Consider the following 24,138-nt stretch of genomic DNA (forward strand, 5'->3'; position numbering starts at 1 on the left):
CTTTTTTTTTGAGATGTAGTCTCGCTCTGTCGCCCAGGCTGGAGTGCAATGGCGCAATCTTGGCTCACTGCAACCTCCGCCTCCTGGGTTCAAGTGATTCTCCTACCTCAGCCTCCTGAGTAGCTGGGACTACAGGCATGTGCCACCATGCTCGGCTAATTTTTGTACTGTTAGTAGAGACGGGGTTTCACATGTTGGCCAGACTGGTCTCAGACTCCTAACCTCAGGTGATCCACCTGTCTCTGCCTCCCAAAGTGCTGGGATTACAGGTGTGAGCCACTGCACTCAGCCAGTTTTACATTTTTAAAAATAAATATCATTTTCCTTATTTTTAGGAAGTTGAGTGGCTTATGTATTTAGTCCCTTATCTTGATTCAGTCTATCTAGGTCAGTTTACAAAATCCTGATTCAGTCTAACCACGTCATTTAAACAAATACTTAGCTCCTGTTTGCCAAATGATTTGGACCCCTGAAATAACGATATAAGAATTTCAGGCCAGGTGCGGTGGCTCATGCCTGTAATCCCAGCACTTTGGAAGGCCGAGGTGGGTGGATCACATGAGGTCAAGAGTTTGAGACCAGCCTGGCCAACATGGTGAAACCCCATCTCTACTAAAAAAAAATACAAAAATTAATCTGGCGTGGTGGCGGGCGCCTTTAAGCCCACCTACTCGGGAAGCTGAGGCAGGAGAATCCCTTGAACCTGGGAGGCGGAGGTTTCAGTGTGCTGAGATCACGACATTGCACTCTAGCCTGGGCAACAGAGCAAAAACTCCCGTCTCAAAAAAAAAAAAAGAATTTAAAAAATAGTTCCAAAATTAGCTAGTCTAGGATAGGCACTGAGTTAGGATCTTCATATCTGTTATTCCTTTTATTTTCAGAAAAATTTGAAAGGTATCACCCTAGTTTTACAGAAGACTAAACTTTGGTCAGAAACATTAAGTAACTTACTCAAGGTCCCTCATAAACAGCAGGGTTGCGCTTGGAATCCTGATCTGTCTCTAACTTCTGATTTGCAGATAAAGAAACTGAGGCCAAAGTACACAACTAATTTGCCAGCGTAACAGGTAATTAGGAGCCACACAGCTCCCTTTCACATTTTCTTTCTATTATTTCATGGTTAGAAGTTACATAATTTCCACTGACATTAATACATAACCATTTTTGTTGTTGTTGTTGTTTTGTTAGTATTGTGTGTGAGATTGAGGTGGGCGGGCAGATGAGTTAAATATTATTAATCCAATTTAAAATAGATTCCAGATATACACAGCCTTTAGCTGACGAGAATATCATCCCTATAATCTGATAAAGCTCAAGTGACATCATCCTGGCTAGTATAAACTTTAACATTTTTAATGTGAATAGTCTATGAAAACCACAGATTTCTTAATCAAGCTCATTTTTATGTTTCCAACTCTGCCTTTTCAGCCTGCAAACAAAATGCTCTTCCCCCACACCCACTGCTGTTTTCTACTTTTCTTATGATTAAAAAAAATATTTCCCTTGGTAACCATCTTCCCTGGTTACTTTCTTGGCTGATTTTCTGCAAAAAGAACTGAAAGGCATTTATCCCCAAGGGAGGCAGTTATTTTAGATTTTACTAAGAAGTTCAGCAAATACTTTTCAACATTCCCTTCTGTCCTTTCTTTGTTTTTAAAGAAAGCTCTGATTTTGTTTCATTTTCAGCTGGAGACTTAAATGACACCAAGCAAAGCCTACTTAGTTTAGATTTCCAGGTAAAAAAGTTTTAAATTTTAAATTTCTACTTAGCATGTGGAATGGTTTTAATATTTGGGTATTTTATTTCGCAAATATGTTTAACTCTTGAGTAAATTAGCTCATTACTAATAGATTTTTAAAGTTCAAAGTATGCATTATTCTGTTTGCTTTTTTCACGATGTACTTCCCAAGTATTTCAGAACTTGTATACTTAGTATTAAATTATTTTTATATGTTTAGGTGGAATTATGTGTTCAACAGAAGTATAAATTGGTTTGAAAATATTATTCTTAATTTTTAAGTCCTAAGAGAACATAAATAATTCAAAATATTTTTCATTTTAAATCTGTTGAATGAAGTGAAAAGAGATAATAGACATCTCATGACTTCATGTAGAATTTTAAAATTCTAAATTAATATTTTTAAAGTTTACTTAAGACAACTGGTGAGAAATTTTAAATGAAGAAAAATAAGTTAATCAAGGTTTATAAATAATATTTAATGTTGGGATAAACACAGTAAGTGCTAGAAGGAAAAAAATTACTTGATAAAAATGATACTATGATTGGAATCCCAGAAAATTTACCTCTAGGAGGCAAACACTCAATTACGAAGTTGTTTATGAAAGCAAATATTAAGTGCAAAGCAAAATTCTGTATATCATATCAATGAAAATAATGAAGGCCTAAGCATTAACAGTAAAATTAGTATTGAGAGACCATTTCCTAAAATGTATTTAAACACTGTAGTGAGACTGTTTAGATACTGATTTTGTCAAAATTAAAATAGCTCTGTAAGTTTATTTCTGTGCCTATCTATTTAGATTTCTGGGTAAGTAAAAGTGAGTCAATTTGGGGGAAAAAAAGAAAGAGAGGTAGTTTCCAGAATGAGGATACTGGGAGAGAGGGTTGTGCTCAGCCTGGCCACAGCTGGCACATTCACTCCTAAGTACTCAATCAGGCAATGTCCCATAAGTGAGTGCTTTCAGGAGGCCTCAGGACAGCAGGATGCCTGAGACCCTCATGAGAGTTTAACTCTAGAGCCTCGAGGTCTAGGCCTTGACTGCTCACAACAGGATGGAGGGTCTGCACATACAACTGTCAAAGCAAGAAAATTTCAATGTATACATTTCATGCATTGCAGAGCACTTATGATACCCATCAGAGCCCACTTGCCCTGCTACTCAGCAAATTCTAGTTTCACTTTGTCTCTCAGTTCAGGTTTTCATATTGCTTTCCCCTGCTGTTGTTGTTATTCCCTTCCAACATACTACTTTGTTCTCTGAATTGACTTTTATGATTTCAGGTGCCAATCAGCTAATGGATTTGGTCCTTCTTTACATGCTGCATGTTAATTTTTCTAAAACTAAAGTAGATTGCAAAAAGTTGTTCAAAAAGTTGTTCAAATGACCTATGAAATATAGGTCATTTCAATGACCTATAGTAATGGTTTTCAAATGACTGTGGCAATTAATGTATATATATACTGAAGAAAGGTTTGTATGCTGGCATGAAGATACTTTAGAGACTGCCATTTGTTGAACAAAGGTGATGTGGCAAGTCAGACTATGAACTAAGTGAAACCTGACTAGAGGAAGATGATTCTGGCAGATGAAGTTATAAAAAGAAGTACTGAGATTCAAGAGGGGAAGCTGAGCTGACCTTGTGCCCTCTTCCCCTCTCACCAAATCCCTTGAAATAATACAAGATATATTACAGACAAATAAATACACGAATATACAGCTACACTAGGAAATAAAAAGGGGAGCTCCTGGTGGGACAGACACTCTGAGGAGTCCTTCACAGACAAAGAGAAGACGGAAATGAATTTAAAGAGGGAAAATGTACCCTTGAACAGTCATGGGAGAAAACAGAGTGAAGAGAGCTTGTATAGGAAAAAAAGAAGTTTTTAGTTTAAAAGATCTCAAGAAGGATACATTAAACAGCAATAACAACCTATACCAAGGTACATTCCATTCTTTTACCAAGGTAAAACTTACAAATATCAAAAGATATGTTGAAAATTTGAAAAAAATTTCTATAGAAAGAAAAAAAAATTTCTTACAAAGGGATGAGAATCAGATTCAAGTCAAATTTCTCATCAGCAACACTAAATATAAGAAATAATGGACAAATATCTATAAGGTATTAAAGAAAAATGATTAGAATGATTTTGAAACTGTAATTCTGTTTCCAATTAAACAACGATATTTTCAGATCTTTAATAAGAGCACAAAATTTTACAACTTACAACATTCTCTGAGAAAAAGAGGATATATTTCTGCAAGAAATAAAAGGAATCTGAGGGAGCTTCTCCTTCTGATAATGGCAGACAAGGCAAGTCAGATCATTAGACCTGCTGAGAATAACTAGAAAGGGTGAGAAAAACAACAGGGCCAATATTTGGGATGGGACTGAAACCCAGAGAGGTTTAGAACAGTTTTTCTTCTAGAAGCATCTAGATTCCAGAAGAGGTGGTTGAGAAGATTAGTAGAGCTTTAAAACAGCCTCAGGAGGACAAAGAGAAACGAACAAACAAAATGGAGGCAAGCAAGCAGTGGCGGGTGGTAGGAAAAGTGAAGTGGACCCAAAGCATATATATGTATAGATATAGATACATACATATATATATAGACATAGATATAGATTTTTTTTTTTTTTTGAGACCGAGTCTTGCTCTATCGCCCAGGCTGGAGTGCAGTGGTGTGATATCGGCTCACTGCAACCTCCACCTCCCGGGTTCAAGTGATTCTCCTGCCTCAGCCTCCGGAGTATCTGGGACTACAGGCACATGCCACCACAGCCAGCTATTTTTTTTGTATTTTTAATAGAGACGGGGTTTCACCATATTGGCCAGGCTGGTCTCAAACTCCTGACCTTGTGATCCGCCCACCTTGGCCTCCCAAAGTGCTGTCATTACAGACGTGAGCCACCGCACCCAGCCCAAAGCATAATTATTAATTCAATATGGTGAAGCCCAGCTTCAAATCACTCAATATTCTATTCATAATGTACTTAACCTTATGCCTGAAATAGACGCAAATCCTCAAGTATTTTCATATACAATATCTGGCACTCCATCAAAGGTCATCAGGTATATGAAGAGACAAAACATGGCTAAAAACCTAAAGAAATAAGAGACAACCGAAATAGACACATAGAGGATCCAGAAAACCTAGTCTTCAGACACAGACTTTAAAACAAATATTTTTAATATGTTTAAAAAAATAAAAGATGAGATTAAAATTTTTAACAAAGAATTGGAAACAAAAAGAACATACTGAAAACCTGAAAACTAGAAAATACAATAAAAGAACAAGGAAGTCAATGGATAGATTTAATAGCAGATAAATCACAGATGAAGAGAGTATCAATGAACTGGAAGATCAGTTCAGAGAATAACCAGGATGAATCATTGAAGTGACAGACGAACAAAAAATACAAATGAGGGGAAAGTGACATTAAAGACACAATGAGAAAGCCGATATGCAAGTATCTGTAGTTATAGAAAGAATGAAAAAAGGGAAAAGAGAATGTACTATTTGTATAGTTAAGGGCTGAGAAGTTTCCAAATGTGATGAATAACATCAGGCCACAAATTCAAGAAGTGCCAAATAGGATAAAAACAAGAAAATTATATCTTTATATACAGAGTGAAACAGCTGAAAACCAAAGACAATGAGAACATCTTAAAAACAGCAAGAGAAAAAAAATTACTTTTAAAAGTGAAAAAATTAGATTGAGAGATGATTTCTCAAAACAATGGAAAAAAGAAGACATAGAAATTGTATCTTCGAGCCGGGTGTGGTAGTTCATGCCTGTAGTCCCAGCCACTTGAAAGGTTGAGTCAGGTGGATCGCTTTAGCCTAGGGAGTTCAAGGCCAGCCCAGGCAACATAGTGAGACCTCATCTCAAAAAAAAAAAAAAAAAAATTTAAATAAAAAAAGAAAAAGAAAAGTAGTGGGAAGAAGGCAACAATAAAATACTGGAAGCTAGGAAGGAAATGAAAGTGTGGGGGGAAAAAATCAACTGTATCTTTAAAATGCTCAAAGAAAACACTTGTCAACCCCAGAATGTGTATCTAACAAATACATCCTTTCAGGTAAACAAAAAGAACTGATCAACACATCTGCACAAAAGGAATTACTAGAAGGTGTTCTTCAGTCAAGAAGAAAATAATTCTAATAGAAGAAACGAGATATAGGAAGGAACGAAGGAAAATAAAATGATAAATGTTTAGGTAAACCTAAACAAGTGGTTCTCAACTGAGGGGCAGGTTACATTTGATAATGCCTGGAAACATTTTTGGTTGTCACAACTAGGAGGAAGGTACTAATGGCATCTAGTGGGTAGAGGCCATGGATTGATGATAAATAGCCTATAATATACAGGGCATCTCCCCACAAAAAAAAGAATTATCTGGCGCAAAACGTTAATAGTGATGAGGATAAAAATTCTGATCTAAATGAACTTTGACAAAATAAAAATAATCTTTTGAGGGTTTAAAAATACATATATAATTAAAACACAGAACTGAAACAGCATATATACTGGGATAGGGTAAATGGAGTTAAAGTTCATCCTGGTTCTCGTATTGTCCAGGAAGAGGTAAAGGTACTAATTTATATTGACTTTGATAAGTCAAGGATGTATGTGGTAATCTCTACAAAGAAGAGAGTGGTAAAAAGTGTATAATTACTAATGAAATCATAAAAACCAAGCAACCAATTAAAAAGAAAGAAAACAGAAAAAGGAACATAGAACATGTAGGACAAATAAAAAGCAAATAGAAAGTATATTTCAACTCAAACATTAAATTTTACATTAAATATAAACAGCCTAAATGTTCCAATTAAAAGACAAAAATTGTTAAACTGCATTAAAAAACTCCACAATATGCCACTAATAGGAGATATACTGAAAATATAAAAATATAGAAAGGCTGAAAGCAAAACATATATTTTGCAGACATTAACCAAAAGAAAGCAACTACATGCAGGAGCAGAAAACCAAAGACCACATGTTCTCCCTTATAAGTAGGAGCTAAACATTGGGTACTCATGGACATAAAGATGGCAACAATAGACATGGGAGGAAGGCAGGGAGAAGAACAAGGATTGAAAAACTGTTGGGTACTATGCTCAGTACCTGGGTGATGGGATCATTCATATCCCAAACTTCAGTACCACACAATATACTCAGTTAACAAACCTGTATACAACCCTCCTGAATCTAAAAAGTCAAGAAAGAAAAAAAATGCAACTACATTAATATTAGACAAAGTAGATCTTATAGCAAAAGCACTCCCAGAGACACTGAAAGTATCTACCTAATGATAAATGCACCAGAAAGATATAACGACTAAATTTGTACATACCTACAATCATTAGGACAAACAAGGCAAATTATCAGGACAATTTGGACAAATAGGTTAATAGTATTAAAGTCTTTAAAATCCTTATTGATATTCTGTCTATTAATTAAAAATATTAATTACTTTTTATTGGCATAAAATGACTATTAATTTTTTTAACAGACTTTTTTCAGAGCAGTTTTAGATTCAGAGCAAACTGAGTGGAAAGTACAGAGTTCTCATATGTGCTTTTCCCCCACTATCAAAATCTTATACCATGGATAAATCTATGCTGACATATCATTATCACCCAATGTCCATAGTTTACATTAGGGTTCACTCTTGTTACTCTGTATTCTTGGGTTTTGACAAATTTTTAATGACATGTACCCACCTTTATAGTACTGTCATCCCTTGCTACCCTTGGGGGACTGGTTCCAGGATCCCTCAAGGACACCAAAATCTGAGGCTGCTCAAGTTCCTTATATAAAATGGTGTAGTATTTGCATATAATACACACATATCCTCCTGTATACTTTAAATAATCTCTAGATTACTTACACCTAATACACTGTATAGGCTAAGTAGTTGTTATACTGTATCATTTAGGGGACAATGACAAGAAAAAAAAGTCTGCATATGTTCAGCACAAATGCTACATAGGCTAAACTACATTTTTCACTCATGGTTGGTTGAATCCACAGATGCAGAACCTGTGATATAAAGGGCTGACTATACTGTATCAGAAGAGTTTCACTGCTCTAAGAATCCTCTGTGTTCCACCTATTCATCCCTCTCCACCCCAAATCCACTATTCTTTTATAGCTTGCATAGTTTTGCCCTTTCTAGAATGTCATAGAGTTGAAATTATACATATGCCATCTCAGGTTGGCTTATTTCATTTAGTTATATATTATATGCATTTAAGGTTCCTCCATGTTTTTTCATGGCTTGATGGCTCATTTCTTTTTGGTGTTGAATAATATTCCATTGTCTGAATATACTATAGTTTTTTTTCCATTCACCTATTGAAGAACATGTTGGTTGCTTCTAAGTTTTGGCAATTATGAGTAAAGCTGCTATACATATCTGTGTGCAGGTTTTTGTGTGGACACAGATTTTCATCTTATTTGGGTAAACACCAAGGGGCACAATTGCTGGGTTGTATGGCAACAGTATGTTAAGTTTTATAAGAAACTGCCAAAGTATCTTCCAAAGTGGCTGTACCATTTTGCATTCCCATCAGCACCAAATAAGACTTACAGTTGCTCCACACACTCACCAGCACTGGCTGTTGTCAGTGTTTTGGGTTTTAGACATTTAATAGGTATGTAGAGGCATCTCATTTTAATTTGTAATCTGTCTACTATTTTTGAAACTAATATTTAGGATTGAAGTGTTGAAATTTTGGACGATAATTGTGGATTTGTCTATTTCTTTTTGCAGTTTTTGAAAACAAGTTCACCAATTATTTTTGGTAATGTCTAATCTGCTATTCATCCCTTTTCATGTATTTTTTCTCTCTCACATTGTAGTTTTCATCTTTAAAAGTTTGATTTGGGTTTTTAAAAAGTATCTTCTATGTTTCTACATTACATGGTTAATCTTTCCTCTAACTTCTTGAACATATAGAATATAGGTATAATGATTTTTAAACACCTACTTTATTAGTATATCAGCACTGTCATTTCTGAATTGGTTTCAATAAACTGATTTTTCCCATTATGGGTCAACTTTTCCTGTTTCTTTGTATACCTGGTAAATTTACATTGGATCCTAAAACATTTGTTGGGTTCTCTGAGACACTGTCAAGTTATTGTACGCAGTTTAATTCTTTCAGAAAGACTTGCTTTTAAGCTTTATTAAATGGGATCACAGCAGCCTTTAGCCTAGGGCTAATTATTTTCCTCTACTGAGCTAATGTTCTTCTGAGTACTCTACCAGATGCCCTGTGAATTGTAAGGTTTTCCACTCTGACTGGTGGAACACAAACTCTTCCTGGTCTTTTTTAAGCTCCAGAGACCGGTTTTTTTCTCCCCCCCTTTGTCCTTTAGGTTAGTTCTTTTCCCAGTCTCACGTATTAATAGTTTACTTACATACATGTGCTATCCAGTACTCAGTGGAAGACTTCACATCTCTGGAAGGGTTTCTCTGGGTTAGCTCTCACCTCTCTGTACTCTGCCCTAGGAACACTAGTCTCTTTGGTGTCCTCAGATTTCCAGCTGTATCTTTTCAACTTATGGAGACTGCTAGACTCTGCCTGTGTTCCCCTCCCTGCAACTCCCTTGAGGGAGTAAGCAGGTCAATCACAGGTCTCTCCGGGCATTTGATTTGCAACCCCTTTCAGGGATCACTGGCCTGGACTGCTCTTTGTTTAATGTTTGGAAAATGCTTCAGATATATATTGTTCTATTTTTAAGTTGTTTCAGGTGGGAAGGTATACGTGGTCCCTATTACTCCATGTTGGCTGGGAGTCAGATTTGATAAGTTTTGTCATAATACTGGTGTAATGGCTGAATGATTCTCTAGGAAGCGACCATGATGTAACTTCACAGACTCTCCAAAAGTCTGAAGTTACATCATGGTCGCTTCCTAGAGTATCATTCTACTTCATGGAGCCACTCTTGTTACTAGTTGTCAAACTAGTAGGAATGTTGTTATGGCAATACAGGGAAGGTGATCTCCACAAAACCATGCTCATTTTCTTGGCCTTCAGGTGATATACTGTATGCAGAATGTAAAAAATAGTAGTTAGTGGCATCTGTACCTAGGCCAAGGACCCAGGATGGCAGCCATATGTTTGCTACTACCATTGTAGGTTTCTACTAAGAAACAATCACAATATTTGCCAAGACTTAGCACTGATCACCCTGCATTTCCTAAACATTTGGGTGGTAGACACTGTGGCTTGAGGAAGGCATGCATTACCCTGAGCTCATGCTCATGGTTTTCAGTTTAGATACCCTTAGAATTTCCCACAGCTTGTCTTAGGTTGTGAAGCGGACTTCTAAGAACCTGGATATCAACAAATTACAGTCATATGTCACTTAGCGACAAGGATACATTCTGAGAAATGTGATGTTAGATGATTTTGTTGTCATACATCATAAAGTGTACTTACACGAACCTAGATGGGACAACCTACTCTACACCTAGGCTATATGGTACAGCCTATTGCTCCTAGGCTACAAACCTGTATAGCCCGTGACTGTACTGAAAACTGTAGGCAACTGGAACAGAATGATATTTGTGTATCTAAACATATCTAAAGCCAGGTGTGGGGGCTCATGCCTGTAATCCTAGCACTCTGTGAGGCTGAGATGGGTGAAATCACTTGAGCTCAGGAGTTTGAGACCTGCCTGGGCAACATAGTGAAATCCTGTCTCTACAAAAAAAAATATAAAAATCAGCTGGGCATGGTGGCATGCTCCTGTAGTCCCAGCTACTCGGGAGGCTGAGGTGTGAGACTGGCTTGAACCCAGGAAGTGGAGGTTGCAGTGAGCTGAGATGGTGCCACTGCACTCCAGCCTGGGTGGCAGAGCCAGACCCTGTCTCTAAATAAATAAATAAATAATAAACATATCTAAATATAGGAAAGGTATGGTAAGAATATGGTCTAAAAGAATTAAAAAAATGGTACACTATATAGGGTACTTACCATGAATGGAGCTTGGAAGACTGGAAGTCACTCCAGTGAGTCAGTGAGTGAGTGTGAAGGCCTAGGACATTACTATACACTACTGTAGATTTTATAAACACTGTACACTAAGAGTCTACTAAATTTATAAAAAAGTTTTTTATTTCTTCAATAATGAATTAGCCTTAGCTTACTGTAATTTAACTTTATATACTTTTTATTTTTAAAAAAACTTTGACTCTTTTGTAATAGCATTCCTCTTTTTTTCTTTGTCTAAAGGCTTCTTGATTTTTTAAATTGTTTCAGAAAACTTTTCATTTCATTCATCTTTTCTATAGTTTTTTTGGTTTCTGTTCAGATCTTTATTATTTCTTTTTTTCCACTAATTTTGGGTTTGGTTTGCCCTTGCTTTTCTAGTTCTTTATGATGTATTATTAGGTTGTTTATATGAAGTTTTTCTACTTGTTGATGTAGGTGTTTATTGCTGTAAACTTCCCTCTTAGTACTGCTTTTGCTGTATCCCATAGGTTTTGGTGTGCTGTGTTTTCATCTTCATTTGTTTCAAGAATTTAAAAAAATTCTTTCTTAATAACACTTGGCTTAAAACACAAATACATTGTACAGTTGTACAAAAATATTTTCTTTCTTTATAGCGTAATTTTATAAGCTTTTTTCTATTTTTATTTTTTAACTTTTCAAACATTTTTGTTAAAAACTGAGACAAACACGCATTAGCCTAGGCCTTCATTGGGTCTGGATCATCAATATCACTGTCTTCCACCTCCACATCTTGTCCCACTGGAAGGTCTTCATGTGTAATAACACTCATGATAAGAATGCCTTCTTCTGAAATACCTCTTGAAGGAACCACCTCAGGCTGTTGCAGTTAAAGCTTTTTTTTTTTTTAAATAGATAGAAGGCGTGTACTCTAAAACAATGATAAAAAGTATAGTATAGTAAATACATAAACCAGTAATATAGTTGTATATTAAAGTATTATGTACTGTACTGTACATAATTGTATGTGCTTTTTTTTTTTTTTTTTTTTTTTGGAGACAGAGTCTCTGCACTTCAGGCATGGTGGTGCATACCTGTAGTCCTAGCTACTCAGTGCAACCTCCGCCTCCTGGGTTTAAGCGATTCTTCTGTCTCAGCCTCCCGAGTTGCTGGGATTACAGGCATGCACCACCACACCCAGCTAATTTTATATTTTTAGTAGAGGTGGGGTTTCACCATGTTGGGCAGGCTGGTCTCGAACTCCTGACCTCAGGTGATCCACCCACCTTGGCCTCCCAAAGTGCTGGGATTATAGGCTTGAGCCACCGTGCCCAGCCTGTGCTGTATTTTTATATGACTGGCAGTGCAGTAGGTTTGTTTATACCAGCATCACCACAAACATTATGAGTAATGCGTTATGCTATGATGCTGTGACATCTCTAGGCAATAAGAGATTTTCAGCTCCATTATAATTTTATGGGACCATCATGGTATATGCAATTTGTCACTGACAAAAAAGTCATTATGTGGTACATGACTGTACTTTCTTTGGTCAAATGGTCAGACAGACAGATTGAGTCAAATGCTTGCAGGGTCTTTCAGGTTTTTTCTTTTTTTTTTTTTTTTTTTCTGAGACAGAGTCTCGCTCTGTTACCCAGGCTGGAGTACAGTGCTGCAATCATTGCTCACTGCAACCTTGAACTTCTGGACTCAAGTGAGCCTCCTGCCTCAGCCTCCTGAGTAGCTAGGACTACAGGTATGCACCACCATGCCCAGCTAATTTTTTATGTTTTAGTTGAGACAAGGTCCTGCTATGTTCCTTACTCTGGTCTTAAACTCCTGGCCTCAAGCAATCCTCCCACCTTGGTTTCGGCCTCCTATAGGGCTAGGATTACAGGCATGAGCCACAGTGCCTGGCCTCTCAGGTATTTTCTAAGGTTCCAACAAGATGACTGGGTTAGCAGTCTATGGCCACTTCTTATCCCTTAATCCTTCAATGCCTCTCCTTTGCAGTTTAGGGTATTCATCTCTGTATGTAACATCACCTTGGATGTTTTACCGTTCCTTCCTATCACAGATTTGTTCTGGTTGGCAAAGGAGACCAAGGTATGCCTGTGAGAATTGAAATAAATTTCATCACTGAGCAAGTTAGTTACTTTAACCTTCTAGAATCACCAAATACTTTAAATTCCCATTAAAAAGACAACAGCGGCAAATCTGTTGTGATCTGGGTTCTTATGATCCCTGGGGTTTTAGTTTCTCCTCCATACTGGCTGTGTAAAGAAGGCTTTTCATCTCAGGAAACACTGACAGTGAGTGGACCTGAGGCAAGAGCAGGAGGAAAGCTGCAAGGGGTATAGGTGTGTGTGTGTGTGTGTATGTGTGTGTTTCTCAGCTGTAGAATTCTGAGAGGCAGTCAAAACTGCCAACCTTCCTTTGTAGGACTAACTTTAGGCCAAGAGAGATTGGCTGAGTGAATCTTTTGATGACAGCTGCACGAGACCTTGATGGAGGTTTCTCTTGTCCCTGGCCACCAGACTTCACAGGGATTGCGCCAGTCTGTCTGACCATAATGCTACTACTGTACCAAGAGTGCCGAAATATTCATTTCTTAAATGTTTTTCAGCTTTGCCATGTGCAAGGACCTATACTAACCCTGAGACCAGCTAATTAAAGAGTTACTCTTTCTGACTCTTACCTCCTTATAACTGATGCTATTGACTGTTATTTTTATATGGTACCATCACGCCCTTCCCCCCAGACAATTATAAAGCTAGAGAATAAAAGCACAAAACAGAAAACAGCTGGGAAAATGGGTTGTGGATTACATCAGTCACAGAATGTCTTAGCAAACAGGTGGACAGAAATCTCCCAAGTAATCTTTGAAAGCCTGCAGAACAGTAGGGCCCAGAGAAGGGGCCATGTGTGATCCACCACCTTTACTGGTAATGAGTTTCCCTGGAACACATCCATGCTCATTTGTTTACATATTGTTGTTGGGAAAAAGGCTTATGGAGTGCCTGCATAAACTGGCCATAAAAATATGGGACAATAAGTTGTGGAAAGCCACAAGAGGCCTCTGAGAGGAAAGCCTTCTTATCACCATTATGTTCCCATGCTCTGAGTGCAACCTGCTCTCTTATCTATAAACACTGTGCTCAAGGAGAAAGACACTCCTCTGAAACACTGAAATGTGGACAGACGTACAGGCTCCTAGTTAAGCCTGCTCCTACTAGCTACTCTCCAATAAGTTAAAGATATGCTGTTTAAGCACAAAGGAGATTCATTTAAACCGCTATTGCTATAGATTACGCCTATGACATACTGCCTCCCTTTCACTGTTTCGCCCTAAACATCTGCTTCTTAGATCTAAGTGACTGTACTCAATAAATTGTGTGGAGAACAGAACTCTGGGCCTTTTGCAGCCTCCATTGTGCAACTGGCCCCCTGGCTCCCATCTTTATGAACTCTTAACCTGTCTCTTCTCTTCCTTTGTCGCCACCGGGCTTTGGGTACCCTACGGGTAGTGTTGAGGCTGGTCCCCAACATATTGTCTATGGCTGCTTTCATGCTACAATGACAGAGCTGAATAGTTATGACAGAGAAGGTATAGCCTATGATGCCTCAAATATTTACTATCTGGCCCTTTATAGAAAAAAGTTTCTAATTCCTGGTCTAAAGATAAAGGTAAGATACAAAAAAGTTCTGGCCAGGCATGGTGACTCATGCTGTAATCCCAGCACTTTGGGAGGCCAATGCTGGAGGACTGCTTGAGCCCAGGAGTTCAAGGCTGCAGTGAGTCATGACTGAATCACTGCACTCCAGCCTGGGTGATGGAGCAAGACCCCATCTCTATTTTAAAAAAAAAAAGTGTTTTGATTCTGATAGAAGAATTCCAAATTATGATTTGGCAATAATACTATAGCGTATAGCCCATATATCATAAGTGTAATTTCTCAAAGACTTGGCTACTGAGGCATACAAGCAATTATATAAGCCAATTTTCAGAGGTAAAAATTTAGTCACCACTAACTTTGAAATATTGTTTCATTCTAGAAATTGGCTGGTGGAACAAAATCAAACATGAAGATTGCGGTTTTGTTTTGTTTTTTTCTGCTTATCATTTTTCAAACTGACTTTGGACAAAATGAAGAAATTCCTAGGAAGCAAAGGAGGAAGATCTACCACAGAAGGTTGAGGAAAAGTTCAACCTCACACAAGCACAGATCAAACAGACAGCTTGGAATTCCACAAACAACAATTTTTACACCAGTAGCAAGACTTCCTATTGTTAACTTTGATTATAGCATGGAGGAAAAGTTTGAATCCTTTTCAAGTTTTCCTGGAGTAGAATCAAGTTATAATGTGTTACCAGGTAAGAGAACACTATGAGAGAGAGACAGAAGGAGGGAGGAGGGTGAGAGATGGTATGGGGAAAGAGAAGGAGAGAGGGAGAGAGGGAGAACATCTCCAGAAGATAATTTTCTAAAGAAAAATCCAGGTTATTATATTACTTTTTGGTTTAATCTACAAACATACATTTTAAAATAATTTTAAAAATAGGGCCACGCACGGTGGCTCACACCTGTAATCCCAGCACTTTGGGAGGCCGAGGTGGAGAGATCACAAGGTCAGGAGTTTAAGACCAGCCTGGCCAACATGTTGAAACCCCGTCTCTACTAAAAATACAAAAAATTAGCCGGATGTGGTGGCATGTACCTGTAATCCCAGCTACTCGGGAGGCTGAGGCAGGAGAATCACTTGAACCTGGGAGGTGGAGGTTGCAGTGAGCAGAGATCACGCCACTGCACTCCAGCCTGGGCGACAGAGCAAGACTCCATCTCGAGATTAAAAACAAAACAAAACAAAACAACCCCCCAAAAAACAAAAACAACTTAAGGAACACATTTATAATTATTAGACAAAAATTACTTATCCTACCACTATATTTACAAAATCATAGTTATCATTTTGGTTTCTTTCCAGTATGTTTACTATGCATATATTTTAAATAGTTGTAATCCTAACATAGATAATATACATAAACATTTATAAACTACCTTTCCATTTATAACAATAGATCATCTAGAATACAGAAATAAATTATTCAGATGATTCTGTGAACATATGGCTATTACATATTTTCAACCAAAAATTTTCAACCACAAATAGAATTAAAGCCACTGAATTCATTTTAAATAGGTTAAACCCCTGACTTTTTAAAGATTTAAAAGACTAAAAATTCTGCTAAAGATTTCAATTAGGCATTTTTAAAAACTAGTATTAAATGGTTTACATTTTTCCAAATTTGGAAGGAAAAAGTATATTATAGACATGTTACCATTAAATAAGACTTTCAAAAGAATAACGGAAAATATCACCATATAATGTTCTGTGGCAGTATTTCATATATTGTCTCAATACAGCTAAATGCTTCTTCATTAATTATTTCCCTGAATTTAACAGAAATAATATACAATTATCCTGAAAATAGGCAATTTAGGCCACACTTACAACATGATTTGGAAAAGAAAGGAAGAGAAATCAACTTAAAAAAATTGTAATAATAATGTACTCATAACTGCTAAAGAAAGATGAGGTCAATTTTTTTAGTTAAGTGGAAAGATAGCTAAGCTATAATAATGGAAAACAAAAAGGCCGAAAAAGAAGTATTCATGTGATCTCAAACTTGTTTAAAAAAAATGTTTTTATATGTACTAAAGGGTGGTATGCATAAAAGTACAGAAGATATATACTAAGTATTTCCAAATTGTCCGAAAATATTTTCCAGTGATCTTACAGTACTTTTTGATTGTATAACCACACATAACACAAAATTTACCATTTCATCCATTTTAAAGTGTACAATTCAATAGCATTTAGTACATTCACAATATTGTGCAACCATCACCACTATCTTGTTTCTGCACATTTTCGTCCCACCAAAAGGAAACTCTGTACCTAAACTCCCTATTTCTCCCCACTCCCAGCCCTTGGCAACCACTAATCTGTTCTGTCTCTATGAATTTGCCTATTCTGGAAATTTCACGTAAATAGAATCACATAATATGTGGCCTTGTGTATCTGACTTCTTTACTTAGTATAATGTTTTTAAAGTTCATCTATGATTAATGCCTGTATCAGAACTTCATTCCTTTTTATGGCTGAATAATATTCCATTGTATGGCTATACCATATTTGTTTATCCATATTGTCTACCAGTTGATGAACATCTGGGCTGTTTCCACCTTTTGGCTATCATGAATAACACAGCTATGAACATTAATATAAGTTTTCTTTCAACACCTATTTTCAATTCTTTTGGGTATATACTTAGGAGGGGAACTGTTGGGCCATTTGGTAATTCTATATTTAATTTATTGATGAACTGCCAAATGTTTTCCAAAGTGGCTATGCTGTTATATATGCCCACCAGCAATGGAAGAGGACTCCAGTTTCTCTACATTCCTGCCAACAATTGTTATTTATTTTTAATTATAGCTGTTCTTGTCTGAAGTGGTATCTCATTGTGCTTTTGATTTGCATTTCCCTAACAACTAATGATGTTAAGCATCTTTTTATGTGCATGTTGTCCATCTGCATATCTTCCTTGGAGAAATATCTATTCAACCCCTATGCCTATTTCTTTCTTCTTTTAAGAGATGGGGTCTTGCTCTGCTGTCCAGGCTGGAATACAGTGGTACAATCACAGCTCACTGCAGTCTTGAACTCCTGGGCTTCAGTGATCCTCTGCCTCAGCCTCCCAAGTAGCTTGGACTACAAGAATGCACCACCACACCTGGCTAACTTTTTAACTTTTTTTGTAGAGACAGCATCCCATTATGTTGTCCAGGCCGGTCTCAAATTCCTGGCCTTAAGAAATCTTCCCTCCTTGGCCTCCCAAAGTGCTGGAATTACAGGCGAGAGCCACTGTATTGGGCAAGTTTTGCCCATTTTTTAATTGCATTGCCTTTCTGTAGTTGAGTTGTAAGAGTTCTTTATGAATATTCTGGATATCAGGACCTTATCAGATATATGATTTCACATAGTCTCTCCCATTGTGTACACCATCCTTTCACTTTCTTAACAATGTCCTTTGATGCACCAAATTTTTAATTTTGATAAAGTCTAATTTATCTTTTTCTTTAGGTGTCATATCTAAGAATTCACTGCCAAATATGAGGTCATAAAGATTTTCCCCTATGGATTTTTCTAAGAGTGTTGTAGTCTTAGCTCCTATATTTAGAGCAAAGGTCTAAATATAAGATATATTAGGTCTTTGATCCATTTTGAGCTAATGTTTGTATTTGGTGAAAGGCAGGGATTCAGCTTCATTCTCTTGCTGTTGTTGTCCCAGCACCAGTTGTTGAAGATTGTTCTTTCCTCCACTGAATGGTCTTGACACCCTTCTTGAAAATCAATTATTCATAGATGTATGTCTGACTTTCAGTGTTCCATTGGCCTATATGTCTATGCTTATACTAGTATCACACTGACAACAGCTGATTATCGTATCTTTATAGTGAGCTTTTTGAAATCTGGAAGTGTGAGATCTCCAACTTTGTTCTTTTTTCTCAAGATTGCTTTGGTTATTTGGGATCCCCTATAGTTCCATATGAATTAAAGGATCAGCTTTTCCATTTCTGCAAAAAGAGGCCATGGAAATTTTGATAGAGTGTAGTGCTTCTGATAACCCGGAAGAAACTCATATGTGTATTTTTGTTCAGAGGAGGAATTGGGTAGGTGGGATTAGCCTATTGCAAGTATCCGAATGAGAGATGGGTAGGGCCTGAATTGGGCTGAGTTAGTGGTCGGGGAAAGGAGGGGACTAATGTGAGAGGCTCATTTGGGGGTGGAACTTGGGGACAGTGGCTCAGATGGATGAAAGTTATCTGGAATGACACCAGGGTTGGAAGAAAAACATCCCCTCTATATTCTCCTCAGCTTTCTAATGGCCTGCTTAGCTGATACACTTATCCACATATCTACAATCTTGTATGTAGGGAAATGAATATACGCACCGCATCATGCACTTTATTTGTTTATTTATTTATTTAGAGACAGTCTTGCTCTGTTGCCCAGGCTGGAGTGCAGTAGAACGATCTTGGCTCACTGCAACCTCCACCTCCTGGGTTCAAGCAATTCTCATGCCTCAGCTTTCTGAGTAGCTGGGACTTCAGGCATGTGCCACCACACTCGGCTAATTTTTGTATTTTTAGAGGAGATGGGGTTTCACCATGTTGCCCAGGCTGGTCTCAAACTCTTGGTCTCAAGTTACCTCAGACCCCCAAAGCGCTGGGATTACAGGCATGAGCCACCGCGCCCAGACAGTATTATACACTTTAAAAGGGTGAATATTATAGTATGTGAATCATATTTCAATAGCATAATAAACCATAAAAGAGATAGCTCAGTGTCTCATTGAGAAGCACCACGGAAGCATGCTGTCTGGTTTCACCTATTCCCATGTGCACATCAAGGGTGGGCTGTGAGCTCATCATTAGTGCTAGCTCAGCTGTCTGGTCACATGAGGGAACTGGATTGGCTGGCGGCTTGGGAAGTCTGGTGTGGCCGTACAATTTGCTTTGGTCAGTATAATTAGACACTTTTAGAGCTCATATGTGATTTGTAATCTCACATTTCCACTACTGCAGTGATCAGGACAGCCTGCTTATAGATGAATCCTGAGTGAATATGATGAGCTGAGCCCCTGTGTCCCCACATTAGACACAAAGTACAAATGAAAAATAACTGAGATTTGGGGATTGTTTGTTGATGTTGTATAATTTAATCTATCCTGATGGATACAAAATGGAAGCGCAGTTCAGCCCCAAGTTACCATGAGGAGTTCACTCTTAGAGCCTACGTGAAAGGGCTGAGAGGAGAGCCTGTGAAAAGCATTTCAGCATTTCTTATGTCTATACGACATCTTTACCCTATACATGAATGCACATAGAATTCTATTCTTGTGTGGTTAGAGCAGTTTGACTTCACATTGTCTTTACTTCCATTCACAGTTGCCGATAATCACATAAGAAATTTAAATTTGTGCTTTTGTTTTCTTCTAGGAAAGAAGGGACACTGTTTGGTAAAGGGCATAACCATGTACAACAAAGCTGTGTGGTCGCCTGAGCCCTGCACTACCTGCCTCTGCTCAGATGGAAGAGTGCTTTGTGATGAAACCATGTGCCATCCCCAGAGGTGCCCCCAAACAGTTATACCTGAAGGGGAATGCTGCCCAGTCTGCTCTGCTACTGGTACAGAGATTTAGCTAAGCAAAATATCAGTGTGTGATTAATCTTTAACTTCCATTTGTTTTTGTTACTAATTTTAGATTAAAATTACGATACATTAGTCAGATCTGAGTACTTAAAATATTGGCAAAATGCTGATTAACATAGAAAATATCTGGGAAAATGTATGGTAGGGGATATAAATAATAGACTGTGGCTTTATAGTTCTAGCTCTATCAGATTCAGTAAACTTGGCTGAGATTACATTCCACATTTGACTCTCAGCTTTAGAGATATGGTAACAGAATTTCTACAACAGATCCTGAATTCTTATTGTGTTAAGGGCTCTGCTTTGGTCTGTATGTGCATTATCCCACTTAATCCAACGCAAGGTGGCTTTATCACCTTGAAGCCAAGGTAAACAAAGGAAGAGTGATTTGCATCTAAAGAAAACAAAGCCCCAACCCTCTGGCTATACCCAACCACTCAAAGGCAGCACAGGAACCCACACCACTGCTTGGATAATTCCAGGAAAATGCAGAAGTGTAGCCTGAAGCATGATTTTCTCATGTGGCACTTCTGTGTGCAGGAGATCACAGCGCGGGTTTTGTTGGCTGCTCATGGACCCCTTCTCCAATGAGGCTCATACCTGACTGAATGAAGGACCCTTAAGAGGGAGGCCCAGTCTCCTCTGAGAAAAGCCTAACCAACACCTTATGAAAATAAGCAAATAAATACTTGTTAAATAATTGGCTGGGAAGGGATAGGGACATCTTCTCTTGTCTATAACCAAGGTAGATTGCTCCCATGCACACAGATGATCACAGGGTAGGTGTCTACAAAAGTCTCCTTGCCAGGAAAAACTTTTGACTATTTAGAAATTGTGTTTTGCTTTATACTACCAAATATTTCAGTAATGTTTAAAAAGAGTTAGGAAAAAAGTGTTCAATGAAATGGATTCCTTGGAGTGAAATAAATACAAGGTTTACAAAGTAAGAGTCACAAATTCTCAGAAATTTTTTCAGAAGACTTGGAGTATTCTTGAAATGTAGTTATTTTGGAAAAATAAACTTGGATATACAGGAAGGATTTTAAATGTTTCAATATGATAGCTTTAGTTTCCTTTTACTAACTTTTTCCTATTCTTCTGCATGTTTTGCTAGAGATGTGAAAAAATAATTCACAGACTTTATAATACATACTGAATTGATATCTCAAGTAATTTCTCCAAATAATTATATTTCCTGAGTTATTTTTGGGAGTAGTTTATATATAGTGTTAAATAAAAGTAGGCATATGATTAAGTAAATTTTTAAATCTTGATGGAAGAAAATGTATGCACTCTGGCTGGGCACGGTAGCTCACACCTGTAATCCCAGCACTTTGGGAGGCTGAGCGGGAGGATCACAAGGTCAGGTGTTCGAGACCAGCCTGGTCAACACGGTGAAACCCCATCTCTACTAAAAATACAAAAATTAGCCTGGCATGGTGGTGGAGTGCCTGTAATCTCAGCTACTTGGGAGGCTGAGGCAGGAGAATCGCTTGAACCCGGGAGGTGGAGGGTGCAGTGAGCCGAGATCATGCCACTGCATTCCAGCCTGGGCAACAGAGCAAGACTCCATCTCGGGGGGAAAAAAATTATGCACTGTGAAATCAGTTCTTCCTAGAACTGTTTACCCAGAAAGTGAATTTGAATCTAGTCTTTGTCATGTCTTCCCCACTTTCTGCCAAAGATTTAACAGCTAAATATAAATGTAGATTAACTGTCTACTATCATTTATTCTACTCCCACCATCATGGAAGGATAAACAGCACTCCTGGGCATATGTCTAAGTTAAAGCAACATCACTTAAGTCCAGAATGTCATTTGTAAGTCTCAGGTAGTAAAGATGATTTAAGTATAGAGTCTGGGAGAGAGAAGGAGGAAAACTTTCTCTCTATAATTCTGAATTTCAGAGGATGATGTTATGATGCCATGGACAAAAATAATGACAAATCTATAAACAAAAGTTGGTTTCACTGCTATAAGCAAGTAAAATATACACCTGTTTCACTTTTTTAATGTCTGGTAAACAGTCTGCAAATTCTCACATTAGCAATAGCCCCAGTGAACAGAACAGTATCTATTATAAAGGTATCACATCTGATTATAACACAATCTCACAACAGGATTGCTTACCATTTTGCCTCATGTGGCAATATTATTCCCTCCTTAGTCACCAGGTATCATGATATGTTAGCAAAAATAAGCATTAAGTTATTTAATATAAAAATTAGTATTAAGGCCCACAGGTGAATAAAATGTAACAGATCTTACAAAATAGAAATAAAGTGACTATTAAAACTTCTTAAGCAAAAATTTCAAGGTGCATTTCGTCTTTAAATTGCACTCAAATACTTGGAGGGAATAATATTTACTAACCTCATTTTCATTATGATTTTTTCTTTTATTAATATCATCCATCAACTTATCTCTGCTACCTCATCCTTGCGTGGTCATTAGTCTCCTATTCTCTACTCAGTGGTATAGCATTAAATGATAGAAATGAATTTTCTGGTGATTCTTCAGAACAAAGAGAACCTACCAATTTACTTCATAAGCAACTGCCACCTCCTCAGGTGGGAATGGACCAAATAGTAAGAAAAGAAGCACTTCAATCTGAGGAGGATGAAGAAGTGAAAGAAGAAGATACAGAGCAAAAGAGAGAGACCCCTGGATCTAGAAATCAGGGGCAACTTTACAGTGAGGGGGACAGCAGAGGAGGAGACAGAAAGCAGAGGCCTGGAGAGGAGAGGAGGCTGGCACACCAGCAACAACGCCAAGGAAGGGAAGAGGAGGAGGATGAGGAGGAGGAGGGTGAGGAGGGTGAGGAGGATGAGGAGGACGAGGAGGACCTGGTAAGAGGAGATATGTTCCGAATGCCCTCTCGATCCCCGCTTCCTGCTCCTCCCAGAGGCACACTGCGCCTGCCAAGCGGGTGCTCTCTGTCCTACAGGACCATCAGCTGCATCAACGCCATGCTTACCCAGATACCACCGCTGACAGCACCACAGATAACAAGTCTGGAGCTCACTGGTAAGAGATGTTGACCTCTGCTTTATTTTGTGCTTTAAAAGTAAATGACTCTTAGCATCTGGGCACGGTGGCTCACGCCTATAATCTCAGCACTTTGAGAGGCTGAGGTGGCCAGATCACCTGAGGTCAGGGGTTCGAGACCAGCCTGGACAATATGGTGAAACCCCATCTCTAACAAAAATACAAAAATTAGCCGGGCATGGTGGGGCACGCCGGTAATCCCAGCTACTTAGAAGGCCGAGGCAGGAGAATCGTTTGAATCCAGGAGGCAGAGGTTGCAGTGAGCTGAGATTGAGCCACTGTTCTCTAGCCTGGGCACTTGAGCGAGACTCCATCTCAAAAAAAAAAAAAAAAGTAAATAACTCTTAGCCACATGCAGTTGTATACACTTGTAGTCCCAGCTACTCAGGAGGCTGAGGTGGGGGAATGGCTTCAGCCCAGTAGTTTCAGACCAGTCTAGGCAACAGAGCGAGATCCTGTCTCTTAAAAAAAAAAAAAAAAAAAAAAAAAGTGAACAATTCTCATTGCTCTATGAAGATTGTAGTTTAATTTCATCCTAAAAATTGATCCTGAATAGACTAATTTCATAATCTTCAAATATATAAACTTTGCAGAAGAGATAGCTGTTTACTGCAGAATAGCAGTTAGGTATAAAGCAAGCTCCTCCAAATCAAATGATGATTTCCTACTGATGTTTCTTAAAAATCAGCTTTAATGAGGTATAATTTATATGTAGTAAAACTTATTTTTAGTATATAGCTCTGAGTTTTGACAAATGCACATAGTCATGTAACCACCACCAAAATTAAGATATAGGACATTCTATCACTCCCCAAAATTCCTTGTTTCCCCCTCCACCAGTCACTGGCCACTACAGAACACTGATCTGTTTTCTGTCTCTACAGTTTTGCCTTTTCCAGAGTGTCACATAAATGGAATCATACAACACATAGCCCTTTCAGTCTGGCTTCTAATGTTTTTGAAAGCCACCCATTTTGTTTTGTGTATTAGTAGTTCCTTCCTCTCTTCTGCCAAGTAGTGTTCCATCATGTGGATGGGGCAGGGTTTCGTATCAGTTAAACATCATCTGAGTTGTTTCCAGTTGGGGGTGATTATGTATAAAG

General features: G+C 38.0%; 2 protein-coding genes across 7 annotated transcripts in view; one reads left to right on the forward strand and one right to left on the reverse strand.

Moving 5' to 3' along the window:
* CENPP (centromere protein P) overlaps window positions 1-24,138 on the reverse strand; it is a 282,356-nt gene that overhangs the window by 74,001 nt on the left and 184,217 nt on the right. The window lies entirely within an intron of this gene.
* ECM2 (extracellular matrix protein 2) overlaps window positions 1,425-24,138 on the forward strand; it is a 40,918-nt gene continuing 18,204 nt past the window's right edge. The window contains exons 1-5 of one of the 5 annotated variants that reach the window (XM_024252023.3): window positions 1,433-1,736; window positions 12,344-12,461; window positions 14,762-15,080; window positions 19,774-19,962; window positions 22,442-23,014. In XM_024252023.3, the coding sequence (XP_024107791.3) occupies window positions 14,789-15,080; window positions 19,774-19,962; window positions 22,442-23,014 (1,054 nt within the window). In that variant the 5' untranslated portion in view covers window positions 1,433-1,736; window positions 12,344-12,461; window positions 14,762-14,788. Of the gene's footprint in view, window positions 1,737-12,343; window positions 12,462-14,761; window positions 15,081-19,773; window positions 19,963-22,441; window positions 23,015-24,138 lie in introns of all 5 variants that reach the window. The other 4 variants (XM_063714014.1, XM_063714013.1, XM_024252024.3 and 1 more) reach the window with 4 other exon arrangements.

The sequence above is a fragment of the Pongo abelii genome, chromosome 13 (assembly GCF_028885655.2).
Source record: "Pongo abelii isolate AG06213 chromosome 13, NHGRI_mPonAbe1-v2.0_pri, whole genome shotgun sequence".
Lineage (NCBI taxonomy): Eukaryota > Metazoa > Chordata > Mammalia > Primates > Hominidae > Pongo > Pongo abelii.